Source organism: Lissotriton vulgaris, chromosome 7 (genome assembly GCF_964263255.1).
Source record: "Lissotriton vulgaris chromosome 7, aLisVul1.2, whole genome shotgun sequence".
NCBI lineage: Eukaryota > Metazoa > Chordata > Amphibia > Caudata > Salamandridae > Lissotriton > Lissotriton vulgaris.
The window spans coordinates 1760584044-1760605267 of NC_141695.1; the positions used below are offsets into that span (position 1 = coordinate 1760584044).

Sequence of the window (21224 nt, forward strand, 5' to 3'; positions counted from 1 at the left end):
GTTCTTTGTTTGTTTATTTGTCTGTCTGTCTCATTATTTGTCCACAGACTTCTAGGTTCCTAGTAATAGAGGTAAAACCCCTTACTTACAAGTTTGTATGTTTTTATTTTTCATGCACCTTTTCACACATAGTGCTATTTTTAACTTTCACTGCCTTTGGCAGGGTGGGCCTTAGCGTGCCCAGACCTGTCAAGGTGACACTCGCAAACTGGTCCTGAAGAAAGCCCTGTAAAGTCACACATAACACGGGCAGAAACATGTTGACCTCTCTTTAAAAGGGAAACACCAGTATACTTTATTTGGTTAGTTTTCCCCACACATAGTAAGCTTTTAATATGTCAGGTTGACCAACCAATAAATGATTTTTTGGTACAACCTTGGACATTTTTAAATTCACTACTTTTTTCACTCTCTACCCTCACGAAAACCTGCTCCACAGTCCCCTGGCGTCGCAGCACACCGGGGAGGTATTCGATCTCTCCCGGTGGACCCGATGATGAAGCATGTCACCACTAGGGAGAGTGAGGGTTTCCTGAAAAAATCTTGCATTTTTTCTTGAAATTGGTCTTTCCATACGACCACTTACAACTGGCCTCAATCTCACGTGCTATAATCATTCTGAACGCTTATTCTAAGGACACTCTTCCTTTGTTTATTTACTAATGAAAGAACCAGGCATGCTCCTTTTTTCTATAGCCATTACCAGTCGTTAAAATTGCGTCTCCATGTGTTATTCTATTTCACTTCCACCTACTCTCTATGAAATTCATTCTCAGTTGTCGTTGTCTTTGTATTTAGTGGAGAACAGGGTATTAGACAATCTCATAGTGTAGTGTAGTTCCGATAGTTCCCTTTCATGCAGGATCTATGCTGTTTACGGATAACATATACTGTGGACTTGGTGGCAAACTGAGTCTGTAGACCCCCACCGAATATGTCAGCCTATGTTTTCACATTAGCTAGCTCGCAGTGCCACTAGAATCTCCTTTTATCAGAGAGATTAGTTTTTGGCAATCTCAGAATATAATATTCACAGACTCGTGGAAACAATATACTACTTTTCACCCAATCACTAGTGCTTGCTTGTTTTACTCTCCGTGAGATACACAGAAGAAATACTTGAGCGTATTTACAATAAGAATTTATTGTACCGTTGTTCTTCTCATGCAATATAAGTGCCCTGCTACAACTGATACACAGTAGCAGAGATATAGAACCAGCAGTACAGTGTTTGAAAGTACATTACGGGCATTGCAGGACCTACCTGGGGGCTTATGCTGTGACGCTGCTGATCGCCCTGTGGTCTCCCCCTGCCGCCGCAGCGCCTTAATACCTGAGCGCGGCCGCAGTGAGGGAAGGGACTACCACTCCCAAGTGCCCTTGCGGCAGGAAGCCACCACCGTGAATCCCGCGTCAGGAGGCGCTTTAAATTCCGATCAATCCCCGCGTCGCGGGACAGCGCGCGGGCAGTGCGGGACTAAGCCTGGACAAAGGGCGGGCCATCTGTGGCCATCCGGGGCCAGAAGAGGCCGGGCTGGGCCAGCCCCCTAACACCTCCTCCACTGTACGGGACTCAAGATCAGCTAAGTGAGCTGACTGACATTTACGGAATTGTCATAACTGCATGATATTTTATGTTTAAGTTTGGCAGGGCATTATTGTCAGCAATCGCAATTTGCCTCTAAGTATGAGTAAATCCAGCTGCAAAGGGGGGTGGGGGGTGGGGGAGTGGGGACGCTGGATGCCTTCCTCCAGCGGGCTGAATCAGTATTGACCAAGGAGAAAGAGCTCACGGAGAGGAGGTTTTCGCTTGATCCTCTTAACCAGATTTTAAACCAGGCACCAGGAACAGAGTCAATTGGAAGAAGACTTCTCTGCCCCAATTCCCCGCAAGTGTTGATTTCTCCTTCCCAGGGTGATCGGGTGTTGGGTACACACATGTCAAATTCTTTATGTTTGTCTTCATCTAGTTCCCTTCCCTCTCCCCCAAACACACGTACAAGGCAGCTATGAGCCCCACCAGTTGTTAGAGCCAAAGACCAATCTGGGAAAAGAAAAGCAAAAAGTACTCCTAAAGGAAGCCGCCAAAATGAAAAATATGCTAGGAATAAAACTTCTGGATCTGGGTTGGGAATCCAAACAGAAAAATCTATGATTCAGGGAACTCACCCTATAATATCAGGAGGGAGTAAGTCCACGATATCTGTACCAGACTCTATTGTTGAGGGCAATATGCCAAAGTTAATTAAGCATATGGAGGAAAGGCTTAGGGCAGTCATACATCCAGTAATGGCGAAACTTGACTTAATACATCGTAGACTTAACATCCTTGAAAAGCACCTTTCAAACGAGCAAGCTCCCACTAAAGGGACTCTACCTAAAGCAGTGTGTCCTGATAGTGCTTCTACATCCAAGACTACTGGATTTAGCGGCCCTCCTGTGGCCCCAGTGGACTTAGTTCCAAAGACACCGGCTCCCGTTACTAATACAAATCATGGAGCGATGTCTCACCCTAAGGGTCCTGTTGGGAGATTGTATCCCAAGGGTAGCGGCTCTACTAAGGATGTTTTCCTTCACCTCCCTCCGGAGGCATGTCCATATTCTATTATTTTGGCAAATGTCCCAAAAATCTCGGACAGTGAGGAGGAGCATTGGTCTGCGCTCAAAAATAAGGCTCTCCACTTCCTAAGTAAGAAAACAGTGTTAGGTGAACATCTCTATAAAAATATCAAGATGGTAAGAAGAGTTGCCTGGGTGGGACACTCAAGGAAGGGTATGGAGGGAGATTGTGTTGTTGTGAACTTGAGTTCTCCAGAGTTGGTAGGGCATATCCTGAGGCAGGCAGGATCATTTAAGATCCATCACGATTGTAATAATGTTTTACCATTGGGTTGCTTCTATCACCCAACGCATACCCAGGTGCCTATGCTAGTAGCGATTACGCAAATCAGGCAGATCCCCCCCACTAGTTTTGTTCCATTAAGTAACAGATTTGAGCTCTTTAGTTCGCTAGACATTAACGATTGACTGCAATGTGAACCGAGCAAGATTCAATTGGATGTCAATCCAGCTAACACCCATAGAGAGTGTCCACCCTTAGGCGCCTGCCCACAGGAAGAGAATTCTTCTGCCTGGGTAGTAAATGGGTTTTTGAGTAGATCTGACAATGGTAACAGCCTGTTTAAAGATGTTCTTCAAATTGGGAATAAAGGACATGGGGGGTCAGTTGATAGAGGACCTCATGGTCAATATAAAATTGATACTTACCCTGATGCAACTTCAATGGTCTTGTGGAATGTGTCGGGGCTTAGAAGCAAGGTGACATCACTAGATTGGTTGTCTTTTTTAGACAGCAAAGATCTAATATTGCTCCAGGAAACTTGGTTGGTTGCACCAGAGCATTGACACGGATATCTTAATTTCTGTGTACCAGCAATCCCGAGTCTGCGAAGGAGACCGAAGGGGGGCTTACTAACATGGGTCAAACAAGACAGTAGATATACAATCCATCATTGGATTCTAAAAGTCGTGATATTCTACTAATCCAAGTTCAGTGCCCTGACTCTAAGGATCTTTTCATTTTTAATATATACTCAAGGGGTATGCCAGGGGGGAAACCGTCAGACACCATGGAACAGTTGGATGTTCTCCTTGAGTCTTGTCGTAATAAAGGTAATATCATAGTAGCTGGTGACTTAAATTGTTGTTTTGAACCATTGGACTGCAATGATATAGATCTTACCCTGGAAGAAGATTCCTCATGGAATATTCCTCAGCTGACTGTAGTGTCAATTAAAAAGTGGACAGAGGCTGCTCTTCAGCTCAACGTTCTATGTTTAGGACAAGGGCTACGTGGAATAAATGGTAGATCAGCTTCTGACAAACATGGAGGATTTACTTTTAATAATGGTCTACGTAAGAGCCGCATTGATTATATACCCACTAATAAAGAGAATTGGCCCAATATTAATCCCTTCCAGGCTGATGACGAGCTGGGCTCGTCATGGCGTAGCCTCCTCGCACGCTGATGACGAGCCCAGCTCGTCACGTAAAGTGCGATTTAAAAAATCTCAGCGTGCGAGCGGAATTCCGCTAGCGCGCATGAGGTTAAGGACATGATGGTAGTTGAAAGGGCCGAGAGTGATCACAATCCCTTAATTCTATCATTTAAGTTATTTAAATCTTATCACCAGGAGGTCCCTTTGGACTGTGTGGATATTGTCCTCTCTAATGATACTAGACTGATTAAATGGGCAAATTGTCTAGTGAAAGAAGACAAGATTGGGGAAATTAGGGAATTGACTATTCAGGCAACGATGGAACTCCAAAAATGTACCACACAGGAGGAGGTTATAGCAAATGTCAATCCGATCCATAATAAACTTTTCAATCAATTAAGGCATTTTTTTATAAGAAAGGTGTCAAATAGACAGCAAAGGCCTGTTAAAAAGGAAGATCAATGGTATGGGAAGTCCTGCAGGGCCGCATACAAAGCCCTGGCAGAAGCAGTCAAATCAAAAGATAGAGATAGAATTAAGAATGCCCGTGCCCTCTACAAAAAAGCCCAGTATGATGCCAAACGAGCATGGGACGAGGATTATCGGCGGGAGTTGCATTGCACTAGTAAAGAACGATTTATGTGCACCTTTTGGGATATGGTTAAGTGGGGTAGGGGGATTGAAAGGGGAGAACCAACAAACCATGTTCCACCTAACCTCTGGGTCTCTCATTATGGGTCCCAATTTGCATCTATAGAAACGGATGGTGAAGCAAGTGAAGATTCTATCCTCTCTAACAAGGAAATTATCCTGCTACGCTTTGAGAGAACCGAGGTTGATAAGATATTGAATATTATCCCTAAAGGTAGAGCACCAGGTTTGGACCTAGTCCCAGCCGATTTATTTATGCACGACAAGGAGGTCTGGGCTCTGTACATCCAATCTCTAGCCAATGGCATTGCCTTAGGCTCACCCATACCTGATACCTGGAAGGGTGCCTAGATCATTCCGATCTTTAAAAAGGGGGAGCGCTCAGATCCAGGAAATTACAGGCATTAAAAATTTAATTGACTGCATACGGAAGGTGGTAGCAAGACTTGTTCTGCAGAGAATCCAAGGGTGGATTGAGGAGGAAGAAGTACTGTCACCTCTCCAGGCTGGGTTCCGCAGTCATACAAGCACAATTGACCAAGTTTTTAGATTTGTTTTAATATATTGGCGAGTGGTAGTGTTGGGGGGGCACACTCTTCGCGGCATTTGTCGACCTTAAATCAGCGTTGGACTTGGTGCCACGAGCAAAAATGTGGGCTGTCTTTGCAGACCAGAGCATGCCACAGGGCGTGCCACTGGATATTTTGTCCTTTTTAATGAAACTACATGAGGACAATTTTGCCCAAGTTTGTTGGAATCAACTGGGGAGCGTAACAGTCAAATTTCCAATTGTTAGGGGAGTACGCCAAGGGTGCGTACTGGCGCCGACTCTCTTTTCACTGTACATCAACAGGGTGATCAATTACTACGAGCATCAACCAACAGATGCTCCCAAGTTGGATGGTAAGTTGATCCCCCTGTTGATGTTTGCAGATGACACTTTATTAATTTTGAAAACACAACAAGGCCTGCAAAAGGCTATCGATGTTTTTGAGGTATTCTGCAAAGACCATGGACTTTCCATAAATGTAAGCAAGACCAAGCTCATGGTCCTCCACAAGTCCAAGTTTGTGAGAGGGAAGGTGGCCATGAATGGGGTTCAACTTGAACAGACTCAGGTTTTTTCATATCTGGGCATAACCATCGCCTCTAAATTAGATTGGAAATATCATACCAATCAGTTGGTCACGAAGCACGCACAGCTAGCAGGAGCATTAACAAAAGAGTTTCTCCTCGCCCACACTAGACCAATTACTCCAGTACTCAAAATCTATGATGCGAAGGATGCCGCAGCAGTTCTTTATTGGGCAGAATTGTGGGGGTATAGTAATCTTACCCGATTGACTAGCGCCCAAAACACATTTTTACGTGGAATCACAGGTCTTCCAATGTCTACCTCCCTGATTCCCCTTTTTTATGACTTGGGATCTCAACGTTTGGAAGACATGGCACGGTATAGACCGGTTGCGTACTGGAGGAGATTGTGGGTTACCCCGGAACTCTCCCAGTACGCACAGGCATTCCTTGAAGTCAGAGTTGCTGACAGTGCAAACAAAATCCCTTGGATGAGGGAGGCAAGGGCAACATATACCGCTATGGGTCTATCCAGTCTGTGGGATGATCCAATAGCCAATACGTTCCCACCTAGAATTTTTTTAGAGAACTTTATTGGAGCATGGTTTCAATTAAAAGATTTGGTCGTTGTAATGGTCCGTCATTAACTGCAGACTTTTTGGAACTAAAACATTCATATGGCTGAGATACCCGCCACCCCCTCTCAACACAATCCCCAAGGATGGGAATCCGGAAACGGTTCTGAACTTTTGGAAGGCGGGAGGGAGTGACCCTCCCGGCCGTATTTATTAAAATATGATACAAAATCAAAACATTAAAATAACAGTTTCATATTATGTACAATTTCATTTCCACATTACGATGTTTGGCTAACCTTAACAGATCTCTAATACAAAGGTTCTCCTAGCCGAACTAACATCCTACAAAACATTTGACTTGAAATTGTACATCCTAACGTTAAGGGCCAACGGCAAGGTCGTAACCGGTGTCAGATCCCTAAACCAGAAATACCCCCCTCACTTGTGAGGGGAGCGACCGCACAGAGGCGTACCTCAAATGCATCTACCAATTTCCCTTTGACTTGACGGGGGCCCCAATGAACTCGACGCCATTTAACGGTCGTCCGAGGACTCGTGTGAGGTGTCTAAAAGGTAGCGTAAACCCCCTCCCAAACCCCACACAACTTACCCCATCTGCCGTCGCAGATGTCCTGGCCCCGGGAAATTCCCCAGGAGGGCCCGTAGCCCCTCTTATCCAGGAAGGGGCCTTGACCGCCTTTCCTTTCCTTCCGGCGGCCCATCCTTAGAAGGGACCGCCTCCCCGTTGAGGGGCCAGTGGCCACCTCCCCCGAGCGCTCCCATCCGTAATGGGTGACGCCCCCCCATAGGGATCTTCCAATTACTGCTCACCGATCATGACCTTACCGCCCGACCAAAATAAATACGACAATTTACCTAAATTACAAAACAACCATAACTATTACAAGTATGATTACTGATCAGTACTAGTGCAGAATTACTTTATTTGAAAAAACATACTGAAAATGACCATTCTTTATTGCATACTCAAAATATCACGACAATCATCACAACCTGCAAGAAATAGAGTTACCACATCAAAACTTTATTCAAAACAACTAGCTGTCCTCAGGGGCTGGTGGGTGGGTCAAAATTGGCTCTTCGTTCCGTCTCGAGCTCACGTGCAGCGGGGAGGTGCAGCTTCAGAGCACAGGAACAAGAGGATGCTTTCTTGGCTTGTTGCTCCTTTTATCCGTCTTCGGGCGGGCGTAAACCCGCCCCCGCCTGCCTCCGAGGGCGTGGCCGGCCGCGTCGGTGTCTAGGACAACCCACTCCAGGGCGGGAAAAAGGCGCGCCCCGGCTACGCCGCTTCGGGCATACCAGCCGAGACTCGCCTCCCGCCCAAGATGGCTTCCCGGGGGGATCGGGGTACTCCACCATACGTTCGGGGGACCGAATGGTCGCCCCTTTCCATATGGCTGAGATACCCGCCACCCCCTCTCAACACAATCCCCAAGGATGGGAAACCGGAAACGGTTCTGAACTTTTGGAAGGCGGGAGGGAGTGACCCTCCCGGCCGTATTTATTAAAATATGAAACAAAATCAAAACATTAAAATAACAGTTTCATATTATGTACAATTTCATTTCCACATTACGATGTTTGGCTAACCTTAACAGATCTCTAATACAAAGGTTCTCCTAGCCGAACTAACATCCTACAAAACAGTTGACTTGAAATTGTACATCCTAACGTTAAGGGCCAACGGCAAGGTCGTAACCGGTGTCAGATCCCTAAACCAGAAATACCCCCCTCACTTGTGAGGGGAGCGACCGCACAGAGGCGTACCTCAAATGCATCTACCAATTTCCCTTTGACTTGACGGGGGCCCCAATGAACTCGACGCCATTTAACGGTCGTCCGAGGACTCGTGTGAGGTGTCTAAAAGGTAGCGTAAACCCCCTCCCAAACCCCACACAACTTACCCCATCTGCAGTCGCAGATGTCCTGGCCCCGGGAAATTCCCCAGGAGGGCCCGTAGCCCCTCCTATCCAGGAAGGGGCCTTGACCGCCTTTCCTTTCCTTCCGGCGGCCCATCCTTAGAAGGGACCGCCTCCCCGTTGAGGGGCCAGTGGCCACCTCCCCCGAGCGCTCCCATCCGTAATGGGTGACGCCCCCCCATAGGGATCTTCCAATTACTGCTCACCGATCATGACCTTACCGCCACAGGCCGGGTAGTTGACCGGCTATCCGGACCCCCCACAACAAATCCTGCCTAAAGGTCATGGTTTAAACTCTTTAGCCAAGCTACGAGGTCACCTATGAGGAACTCATTGCCCACCCGGGACAAATGAACCCCATCCCCCAAATACATACTGTCCCCTTTGATACAACCATGCGGAACAGAATGCAGTGTACTTGAACGAAACAATCTACTCAATTTGTTATTTATTTTCTTTACTGAATAATTCAGAGCAGAAACCGAAATGGCCCCCCGCCACACTTTCCTTGGGATCATATGGGACCATGCAATTGTGCACCCTGGAACTCTTCTTGCCAACCAACTTACTGTGGAAAGCATTGCCTCAAGAAGAAGTCGTCTACCAGTGGCCACCAAATCGTTGCCCCCAAGATGGACTATGATTATAGACGGCGGTGACCTTGTCCGCCCTAACAAACCCTCGAAAAAGGATTGAAACTGGTCAATACAGAGCCCGCCCCTTCCGTAGAAGGTCACCCTGTACCCGTATTCCCCAGCCACGTGAATCATGTCACCTGCTTTGAATACGTCCGCGGCACGCCTCACGTATGAGTGGCCCACGACCCACACCTCCTTTTTCGCAGCCGGTGATGTCTGACCGCTGGTCCCCAGGTGTCGGGTCGACTGCACAGTCCGCCCCGCCTCGTAAGCTTGCGCAACTGAAAACCAAACAAAACAAGAAGCGTGAGTACATTATTACAGCTTCACAACATGTGCAACCGCACATACCTTTTATAACAGTTCGAGGACCAACGCCCCAAACGTTTTATTTCTTCTACACTCAGACCCCTGGCTGTAGCCTCAGTAGCAGCCCCTATCCGAAAGGAATGGGTCCCAAACTCGCCGGGGTTCAAGCCCGCGGCCGAAATCGACATCGCAAGCACCCGCTGGAACTGAAACCTCGTCAGTGGGGTGGCGTCAGCGTGTCTCAACAAGGTCCCCCCCCATGATGCCACCCTCTGCGCTAAATATTCCTCTACGCAAACAACAGGGCACATGGAAGACCCGGGAATCCTCTGAATGATTATGCAGTCCCCAATTGCGCCCTGATCGGTTTTGGACCTAACAAACGAGACCGTCATCGTATCCACCTTGACCTGAATGTGCTCCCGGCACAGTCCCCCCATCGTATCCTGCTTGTTCTTCGCCACTAGTTCGCTTACCCGCATAGCCCCATGGAATGCTAGCGCAAATGCGGCTCGGAATAACACAGTTTCATACTGGGATGAACACGTTGCAGGGAGTACGGACAATAACAGGGTCAACCTATCCAGACCTATCGGGTGCCTCTCATCTACTCTGTGACCCTCAAGGCGTTGCCACCCACGTAGCGCTTTCTGCACAACAAAAGACGCTGTCGGGTCCTGGATCCCATGAGCCCTTGCCATAAAGGAAATGGCGGCCCGATGCCTCTGGGCCGTAGCTACTGATTTGCCTGCCTGATGTAAAGCCAGTAAAAATCTTACGACAAGCTCTTCCTGTCCCCAAAGCTCCCCCTCAGCAGAACCCAAAAAGGACAAATAGGAACGGAACGCCCCTTCATACGCCTTCCTTGTCCTGGGTGCTAAACTCTCTCCCACGAGGTTTTGTAGTTCGGGGCACCGAGAGACCAGAGAGCTTCGGGAAAGGGTGCTGCCACCAGGTCCGCTGTGGGCAGAAAACCCCAGAAGGCCTGCATACGGAAACGAGAAAGCGCATCAGCCGCTTGATTCAGTACCCCCGGGACATGTCTTGCCCTAAAGAGCACATTCAACTGCATACACAATAACACAATTTCTTTGAGCAGTCTCAGAATCCATTTGCAACGTGCTGCCTGACTATTGATACACTCAACCACGGTCATGTTATCAGACCAGAACACCACAGAGTGATCCCGAAACCCCTCCGGCCATGTTTTCAAGGCCACCAAAATAGGGAAGAGTTCAAGAAAGGCAATGTTATTCGTCAGCCCGCACTCGTGCCACCATGACGGCCATTTTTGAGCCGACCATTGTGTACCAAATATGGCACCAAAACCTACACTCCCCGCCGAATCTGTCCAAAGCCCCAGCTCCTCGGAGGACACCGCCGGTTTGTTCCAGACAATTCGACCATTGAAATCCGCCAGAAATGCCAACCAAATGCGCATGTCCTGGCGAACCTCTGCCGAGAGCCTCGTGCGGTAATGTCCTTCCTTCAGGCCGACCATGGCTTGTGCAATCGAGCGGGAAAAGGGGCGGGCCATTGGCATTACTCTCAGGGCAAAATTCAACTGACCCACCACCTGTTGCAATTGATGCAGGTTTACTTTCGTCGCACGAATACATGTTTCAAGGGATGTCCTGAATTTAAACACTTTTTCCATGGGTAATCTAAAACAACCTTCTTCCGAGTCGAGCTCGATCCCCAGAAACTCGAGCAAAGTTGAGGGACCCACAGTCTTACCTGGCGCCAATGGCACACCAAATTGATCCATTAAGACACAAAATTCATGTAGGGCCTGTCCACATTCAGGATCCCCGGCTGCCCCCAAAAACAGAAAGTCATCGAGATAATGCATAACATGCTGAAAACCCGTCTTCCTTGTGAATACCCATTGCAGAAAACAACTGAACTTTTCAAAATAGGCACAGGATATAGAGCACCCCATTGGCATACATCTATCCATGAAATAGCGACCCTGAAACATAAAACCAAGGAGACGCTGATCGTCTGGGTGCACCGGGAGCAACCGGAACGCTGACTCGATGTCTGATTTTGCCATCAGCGCCCCGGGCCCCAGGCGATTCAACATGGCAACGGCCTCATCGAAAGATGCGTACCGCACCGAACACACTTCCGGGTCTATCGCTTCATTCACGGAAAGACCACGTGGGGCTGACAAGTTATGTATCAGCCGAAACTCACCCGGGTCCTTCTTGGGGACCACCCCTAGAGGGGAACAAACAAAGTTAGCAACCGGTGGCAAATCAAATGGACCGGCGACACGACCTCGAGTCACCTCCTTCCCAATCTTTACCTGTACCACCGCCGTATGCTGCAAGACCGACAGTTGATTCTTACAGTTTGCTACACCCTGAAAATCCCCCACTGGGATGCGGAAACCATATGAAAACCCGTCACGCAACACCCCAGCGGAAGCATGATCCGGATATTCGTTGAGCCAAGGAATCATTGCCATGGTATCAATCGGAGTAGGTAAAGGCGCCCTTCGGACTATTTCAGACCTGTTTGGCGCTTCCCCTACCACCGTTATCACCCGTTTTGGCTCTGCACATGGACTCAGGATGGGATGGCTGCCCACACCCCCCACATTCATGTCTGAACTTGCATGACCCCTGGGGCCTCGTACATTTTCCCCTGTTAAAATTCCAACAAATCCCCCTTTTACCTGCGTTGCCACTTGACTTCGAGTGGTGCTCGCTACCTGCACCCGTCCGAAAGGGTGTCCCAGAGGATTGGCGGGAAGATTCACCCCCGTTACTCCCTGACAATGGCACTTTTAACATTCCTGAACTCTCCATTTTTTGCCATGAAACGGAGTCGAAACAATCCCATGTTAGATCTGGGTCGTGCTCCTTAGCTTTTCTAAAAATGTTGTCATAACAGAACCACTGATTGCCCCCGTACGACACGGAATACTCCATGATACGTGACTGATAAATAGGCAACTCGGTCAGCAACTCGGGCCTGCGCTCGCCCACGATGGAGGTAAAAATGCCCCACGCTCTGCCCCAAGTACCTATGTTTTCGTCAACCTTAAACGCGGCCATTTTTGCGCGCCAAACACTCGGATGCATGAGCTCCTTTTGGCTCTTAACATGCTCCATCTCATAATGGTCGGTAAGCAAAGAAAATATGTTCACATACTTATTCGCCCAAATCTTCTCCTTAATTTCCAGTAGAACATGCTGAGCCACCCTCTCCCTTCGTGAAGGTACCGACCCCTCCCCCGCGATCGGCAATGGCCGCTTACCTGAACCAGATGCTGCATTTGCTGCCGAACTTGGGCCTGCTGCATTTTCCGCCGCCGGAACTGGCGGGGTAACAGAAGATGGTGCCTTCGCAGCCTCTCTAGATTCCCGCAGTTGTCTCATTACTGCCCGGGCGTCTTCAGCCGTGGTGCCCTCACTATCTTTTCCCAACCACGCCGCTAATTGTGCCGCTAACTCGGGAGGCATATCTTCCCCGTCCACGGGGGTGACAACCACGGGGATCGGATGCCCTTCCTTCGGAACCAGGGTTGGCTCCTCAAGTGGGGTATCGGGAACCGGGGTTTCCCCCCCAAGTGCCCCCCTTTTGGACCTCTTGCCTCTCCCACCAGGGACTACTCCTGGCAAAGCTGGTCCGATGACTCGCTTCGGTCCTCCCTCCCCGTTCTTAGCCGCCATCTGCTTCTTCAAATCGGCTACCTCCTTTATGAGCATGCGGAGCATCTGATCGGTACTGACCCGCTTTCCGACCTTCTTGCCTGGCATTCTCAAACGAAGATATCTGTAAAACAAAAGGAAAGATTACAACGCTCAAAATTGGCTCTTCGTTCCGTCTCGAGCTCACGTGCAGCGGGGAGGTGCAGCTTCAGAGCACAGGAACAAGAGGATGCTTTCTTGGCTTGTTGCTCCTTTTATCCGTCTTCGGGCGGGCGTAAACCCGCCCCCGCCTGCCTCCGAGGGCGTGGCCGGCCGCGTCGGTGTCTAGGACAACCCACTCCAGGGCGGGAAAAGGCGCGCCCCGGCTACGCCGCTTCGGGCATACCAGCCGAGACTCGCCTCCCGCCCAAGATGGCTTCCCGGGGGGATCGGGGTACTCCACCATACGTTCGGGGGGACCGAATGGTCGCCCCTTTCCAATTGTCTAGAGGGGTATTGGGATTGTATTACCGCTCCTGAGGACAGGAAGAGATACCACCAGTTTAGGGTGGGAACTTTACCTATCAACTCTTTTACTGCCAAATGGAGTGGAGGATATAACCCCAGTTGTCCTTTTTGCCCACTCAACGGGAAAGTATTGGTCATATCCTATATATCTGGCCTGAATATAAAGTTCCAAGGCAAGCATGGCTAAAACCTATTTGCCTGCAGTTAGGCCTTAAAACAGGTTGTGAGTCTCTAAGGATTTTAAAAACTAATAGCTCCCAGCCTGTGGTTATAGCTGTTGCGAAGTTTCTGCACTGGATGTGGATAATCCGAGCTCGTAAATCATGTTTACAATGATTATTTGTGTACTATTTAAAAAAAAAAGGAAAAAAAAATACACTATGATCATGCTACCCTAATATCATATATAGATATACACTGTTCATAACCTTCTGAATTTTTCATCATGTTATAAAAAAAATATGAAATTTAATGTGTATTAAATTAATGTCAAAAAGTATGTCAAATGTTGTTTAATGTGCTTAACTTATTTTTTTAATTAGTAGTCCGATGGATGACAATTTGATATATCGCCCTGATGTTATTTTGTACTATGAAATTTGCTACATGATAAGTTACCCCATTGGTTTTAAAGCTGTCAATTGTTTTTTTATAATGTTGTCTTTTGTGATTTCTAAATCGAAATAAAGACTTTTGAATTTGAATAAAAAGGAATTGTATTGTTCTACATTTTTACAATAGTCATGAACACATACATGAATATGAAATGCATTTATAAAAATAAAGTGTGTCCTCCTAAGATGCCTGTCTAGATGTACCTAAGTGTACCTAGCATGTGGGTAGGTGCGAAAGAGCCTAAGCCTAAAAACCTAAGTCTAAGAGCCTAAGTCTAAGAGCCAAGAATCCCATTAGGATTTAGTTAAACCCCCATACCTGAATAGTGAGAGTGTGGGACTTCGTCCTGGACTTGAGCTGGATATCCCGCAAGGGATCGGCAGACCACTGTCAGCTGGAGCGATGGCATGCCGGAGCTGCAGCGTCTCTGGTCAGTGTGTCAGCCATGAAGTCTCGGTTCCCTCCAGCTTTCTGATAGCAAGAGGTGCTTTATATATACAGTCTATGTACATGTGTTTTCCATTGTTCAGTATGAGGATGACATCGGGGATTAAACCTTGTGCGTCGATGGTAGATGTGAAGTGTACATCCTGGGGAGTATACCCAGGTGAAAAGGTTATAAGCCGTTATGTCCATACAAGGCAGTCTGTCCTTATTTGGAGTTATGTCCCTATAACTCTCATATGAAATGACGGGGAGATGATGTAGGGAAAGTGTACGATGTTCCCTGTACCTATATCAGGGTACCGATATGAAATATAACAATAGCACAGGAAGCATGGTCACAAGAGTCCTTTCAGAGTCCTTCAGCTTGAATCAATCAGGAGTCCCACAGGGGTCCTTGTTAAGTCCACCCTTTTCAACCTCTATCCATCTCCTTCAGACGTGCTTGTCCACTTCTTTGGTTTCAACTTCTTGTCCTATGTGGATAATACTCAAATTCTGATCTCTATTCTAGAGGACCACAACCATTTTCTAACCATCTTCGAATCACTTGCCAGTTGGATGCAGAATATGTCTCAAGTTCAACAGTGACAAAATGGAGATTCTCAATTTCTGCAACAAATCTCATGCTTGGACCGCTTCTGGGTGGCTGTTAAGGTTAGTCTTGCCTCCCTCCTCTTTTGGTATTGGTCAAAGACCTAGGCTTCACCATTAATAACCAACTTACTTTTGGGAAACAAATTAATCCGGTATCTCGAAAATGCTGAGCACATATGTTTGCTCCTTCTACTTACCTCCCATAAAACTATGAATCATGGATTATTCATCTCCAAACTTGATTGCTGAAATCCTGTCTATTTATTGATTCCAGACTATTTCAGGTTATTTAGAACTCGGCCTAAACTCATCTTAGAAATCGGTCATATCTCTCCGGCTTCTGCAAACTCAAAGCACTTAATTGGATTTAAATTAAGAAGCCTACAAGCTTCAAAGCTCTTATATGGTCCCAACGTTATCAGCATTGCAGGTCAAGGCTAGGTGAGACATACGTTCACTCCACACCTTCTCTTTCACCCGCTCTGGCAGTGGCGTAATGTAAAATGAAGGGCCACAGCTGCAGAATGTGATGAAGGGCTCCATCCTGAGTCTCTGATACCTTACAGATATCCATACATTGGCCTTGGGTAGTCCCCTTGGGGGCTGCATAATTGGGGGGCTGCTGGTGGGTTCGGGCCCCTTATGCCTCAGGGGCTGTAGGGGCATGTGTTACGCCCCTGCTCTTTGGTCTGCCTCTGCCGAGAGACTGCTGATCATCATTTAGTCAGCCCCTGAATTGAAGGCCACTCCTATCTGGAAGCCAAACTCTGGAATGATCCGCCCCTCACTCTTAAATCAATCAGCTGTCCTTCAAAGTACAGGCATAATCATAAATCTCCCCTTTTCAGATAATTTTCTTCGCCTCTTGGTTATCTGATTCTTGCTGCTTATATTCCCCTTTCTCTGGCCCCACTCTTCTTACAGCATTTGGGCCCCTCTGGGAATTTGTTACTCTATATACATGTATTGCCATAACCTCTCACATTGGTTAGTCTTGCATGACCTGGTTGATTATGGGATATCTCCCTGGGGATTAATGCAGTGTGCCACCTCCTTCACATTGCTTTGTTTCTGTTGGACAATCGATTGAGGCTGGTATTGTACGAGGATGCTATGGCAGTGGTGACGAGGAGACAGAGTGTATATTGGAATTTATTTTAGTAAAATTCTACTGTCTGTGCCTTTGATCCTTCTTCGATAATTGTTTTGTTTTATTTTACTTTTCCTCAAAATAAACAAATCAAGCCATTTACAACACTGTACATTGTCATTTATTGAAGCTGTGAGAGGTCCTCTGAGATAATTGTCCAACTGCACCTGGTGACTTGAATTTTAAGAGGTGATTTAATTTATGTTGTAAAGAAGAGAGATTTGTATACAAATGAATGCAAATGGTGAGTGCAAAACTTAGTAGAAGTTGTTTGAACAAAGAGATACTCTGGAGTTGGAAAAAGGTTGGTGGAATATTGTGGCAGGACGGAGAGATCCTGTATGGAGAAATGCATCTGAGAAATTGATATTTGCACCCTTTTCTTCTCTACAGAAAGGGTTCCTATCCCTGTTATTCAAGCTGTGACTCAGAACACGGTAGAGAATGGATCACTGGTTCTGGTCTGCAATGCATCGGGCACAGACATCACCTATCAGTGGAACCATGATAACAAATTGATTACTTCTGGAGGAAGGATTACTATCACTAATAACAGCAAGACCCTCACTCTTTCACCCTGCACCAGGACTGACTCAGGAACCAGCTTCAGCTGCAGGGCATCCAAAGCTGTCGGTATTTCCAGCAGCAGCCAATACACTCTCACCGTTAGCTGTAAGTATGACCAGGAAACCTGCTTTTTTTCGTAGAGTATAAATGTTGTAGCAACTTCAAATCTTAATTTTATCTGATTAAGCTTTAGACTTTAAAAAAAGGATCTAAAGATAGATGCTGTGTCATCAAGTTAACAGCATACACTGCTACTTCAACACATCTTGGAACATTAAAAGTAGGCTGGAAACCACAGCGTGGTAATAGAAGACCTCGACCCTCATTACAAATGGCCTCTTAATTCCTTGGTAACTCCTCATTTTTTATTGCTCCCTCTTGATCCAGCTGATAATGAGCGAACCACAGGAGTTAAAGATATCTGTGGGATCTGGCCTCCATGGGGAAATTCTGTCCCATTTAAGGCTGTAGTATTACCTTTAATGGGCAGTCATTTTGCAACTTTATTGGCCCATTAGAAGTTTTGGTCTTGGATGAGGAATGTCACACAGGGTGTGAAAATACTTCGCTCTTTCCTGCTTGTTTTTCCAAAATGTAGTGCTCCTTTGGGGCAGGAAATCCAATAAAGCCACTTGTAATTCCCTTCTTGCTGATGGGGCCTAGAGATTTTTACTTTTAGTTTATAACTAAGCATGAGAAATCTCAGGGGTCCTTTTAAACAAATCACATTGATAACACATTACAAACAAACAATGTTCAGAATCACAGAACTTTAAAAAGCTGATTGCTGGATAGCCCATTTTCCATGTGTATTCACCCAGTGATTGTAATCCAGACAGAGCTGAGTTTGACCTCCACCTCTGTATTTCATCTCCACTGTAACAGGGATTCTGCGCAAACACAGAACTGTGCACAGAGACTTAGGAACTCAGTGAATTAGGGTGTGCCAAAACTCGCCTTGAGGTTCCGTGACGATTTGAACCCGTGTTTTCAAGTTTGTCGGAAATACATAATATTGGTATCAGCGAACCGCAAATGATCCATTTAGTATATCCTGGTGTTTTCGCTACGCTACGAGCAAGAGCACTCCTTTTATAAACATATTTCTGATCTACCCATGGCATCCATCTTAGATCATGGCCGCCATTTTGTGTTTCTTGCCCTCACATATGCAATAGCCTCTGATCACTTCATTTCGATTAAGGACACGTAGCCTTAGCCGGAGATTCACCTCTTTCATGACACGTGCACCTTAAACCAGATCACGCTGTAGCTGCATGACTCGACAAAGGCTACCTCCTCTGCCCGAGGCCAGTCCTGCCAAACTGGTCTTCGTGTCCATTGTCCTGATCATGATTAGGCGGCCGAAGCTGGTAGCCTTGCCCATTTACAACCCACAAACATCCCTTATCCTGCTTTTCTATCTTCTGCACCTGGCTCTGCTCCTTTCCTTCTGGGCCTTTATTAGGGGGAGGTAACGAACTTTACGATGAGGCGGTCCGGGTCCTGAATGCAATATTGACAAGGGATTGTGATGAACTAGTGGGAACCCCTCGTTAGCAATGTTTGGCCTCAGATATTATCGACGGTTCCTGTATTTATTGTTTTAGACACAAAGGTTTTTGGGAATGTATTACATGTAAAGAATTTGCCCCTAGCGTAAAAAACAGTATATAAGGAGCAGCCCTCTTTGTACAAATTGAACAGGCTCCTAGAATCTGCCCATGTGTGGTTTCTGTGACTTCTGTGTCCCTGCAGTAATAAACCTTTGGTCTTTGACGCCACCATCGAGAAGCCCGTGTTTCTGTTCATTTGTGCACCAAGGCAGGTGGAACTCCGGGGTCTTTGGGTGTTGTTCCCTGACACCTCTGGACGGAACCAAAAAGTCCAGAACTCCAATTGGCGCCCAACGTGGGGCGACGTCATTCGGTACCGGTCCAAAAGCCTGAAGAGTTCGAGAAGCTTCGTGTGAAGATTCCTGAGGGAGGCGCCCCACTTCATCGATCCCGGCATATCGCAAAAGTGGCCCGAAGTTCTCTTCCACGAGGGTTCCCGTTCAGGACGGCTGCAGTGGGCCGTTGCCTTGACCGTCGCCCTGTCTTGGACCCGAGGTGCAGTCCTTAGTACAGCGAAACGTGACGGGTTTCTCCTTGGTGACGTCTTCAGTGACTCAGTTAAGTATTTAGTGATAGCTAGCTGGTTACTTTTGTGAGGGTTGTTAAAATCCTTGATCGGTTCTTGGTTTGGTTTGGTTTCGTAGGATTATCACTAGTTGTTCTAGTTACGATAATCTATTTGGTTTAGTTTGGGTATCGATACATCAGTTCGTTTTGGTAGGCCTAAGTTCTTGGTTCGAGTGCACATATTTGTTCCGTGTTTTGTTTGTTTTGTGTTCCGGACTGAAAATGGTAAGTCGGAAAAACTGTATGTTGTCTTGTTTTAGTTGCAACAGTGACTCACGATTGGAGGATTCTTGTCTGGTTCCTCCGATTGGGACTCCCCTATATGATTTATATTGTAAATTTGGTGTGGGTCCTATATCTTATAATGAGGTATGGGTCCGTTACTGTAAGAAGGATGGTGTCCTTAGTTGGCCACTGCATGGTAGTTTTGAACCAGAGATTCTCGACAACTTAGAAGCGAAATTGTTTAAGAAGAAAGCCCGGCCGGCAATGTTTGATTCTTTCCGTTACTGGCGAAAAGAATCTAAACAGAGAGAAATGAAAAGATTGAAGAAAGAACAGAAAGAACAAGAAGAGTTAACTCTAGAGCAAGCGACTAAACAGTTGCAGGCTAACGAGTGTGAGAAGGCCATAGATGTAGCCATCAGAGAACATAACTTAGCGATTGACAAGTGCTATCCTGCCTTGCCATCGAAAATGGCTAAGATACTGGAGGATTCTGAAAACGATCCTCTGTTGTCTTATCTGTTACGGTCACCTCCACCGTATGCACAAGGTGCTACGGCACCACTTGTTCCGAATGTTCAATTGCTGGTTGCTGGACAACCTGGTGTTCCTGCTCCTGTCCCTCAGAATCAAGCTCCTATACCTCCTGTGATGAATGTGAATGTACCTACAGCTCCTCCTTTTCCTGCATTGCCAGCTCCTATACCTACATCTGTGCCTACTGTTCCACAAACTATTTTCCTCGATACTCCTACTGCTCCGTTATCTGTTCCTACCTCTACTGCATTCTCTACGTCTGCGAGTGTACTAACTCCAGTTTCTGTTCGACGAAGAATCACTGATTCTGTTACTAATATGCTGTCTCCTATTTATAAGACTCTAATTAAGACTCCTACTCCTGCCTCTGTTCAGAGACGTAGTCAGCTACCAAGTACTGAGGAACGGGGAATTTTAGATTCCACGGCTCTCAGATGGATTTCGAAGAGTAGAAGGTATAGTACGAGAGATGTGTTAGACACATTTATGCAGTGGGGGGAACCAACGCAACGGTACGTCTTTGATGAGATGTGCTCGTTGTTACGTGAGGAGATAGAAGAAGACAATGTCGAATCAGATTTGGAAGATTTAATTAAAGTTCAGAGAGAGTTCGCTGCTGGAATGATAGTGGGTGAAAATATAAAAGAAGCGATGGAACTTATTTTAAGTTTTAGGAATGATCCATCTCTTCGTTCACCAAGAGATTTAGAAAAAGGTAAAACGAAGCTGAGTCGCCAATATCCGATGAGGGAGGTTCCTCCAATCTGGCGCGAAGCAATACAACGTGATGATAATGCGGGTATTGCAGCTGCTCCAGCGCAGTTCCAACGAGTGTGGATACACATTCCATGGAAGCGAGCAGAAGTGCTAGCGGTGAAACAGGCCTTGCCAGATCCGCGTAAGAATCCAGCGGGATATTACAAGGAATTAACGCAGACAGTTGAGGCTTGTATAATGAACTTAGCAGACATCGATATGTTGTTTGGTAATGTAGTTCCACAACCAGTGTGGGCTAAAATTCGTAGAGAGGATCATCAGGCTGCTTTAGGTGGTGATTGGGCAGCTATCACTGCAGCAGATGGTCAGCAAGTGGGTGGTGCGAAACCAGAACCCCTAATTGCTAATCTTCCAGGTAGAATAATTGATCTAATGAAGACTCTGATGCCAGCATTGCGTGTAAATTGGGACAAGTTGTCAGCATGCAGGCAGAAGAAAGACGAAAGTGTCTCCGACTTCTTCACGAGGTTTGAAGAGACTTTTGTAGATCATAGTGGTCAGGACATGAGTACAGAAGGAGGACAAAGATTGTTTGTCAATAAATTTGTGCATAATTTGTTACCTGAATTATGCAATAAATTAAAGGATTCAGAAAGTGCGTGGGCTGTATCTACGACAGCGCAAATACTTGCGACTGCACAGTACTACGAAAATAGGGATAAAGAGGAAAAGGAGAAATCAGAAAAGAAAACGAAAGATTTAAAAACTAAAGTTCTTTTGCAGCAGGCGTATCCGCCTCGCACGAATCAGACTAATGTGCAGCAAGGTTCGT

The 21224-nt window shown here is 46.6% G+C and overlaps 1 protein-coding gene across 1 annotated transcript in view; it reads left to right on the top strand.

The window, feature by feature from the left end:
* The window catches only part of LOC147706605 (cell adhesion molecule CEACAM6-like), a 186823-nt gene that overhangs the window by 96541 nt on the left and 69058 nt on the right, over positions 1–21224 (top strand). The window contains exon 3 of the mRNA XM_086929637.1: positions 16557–16835. Coding sequence (XP_086785763.1) covers positions 16557–16835 — 279 coding nt within the window. The remainder of the gene's footprint in view (positions 1–16556; positions 16836–21224) is intronic.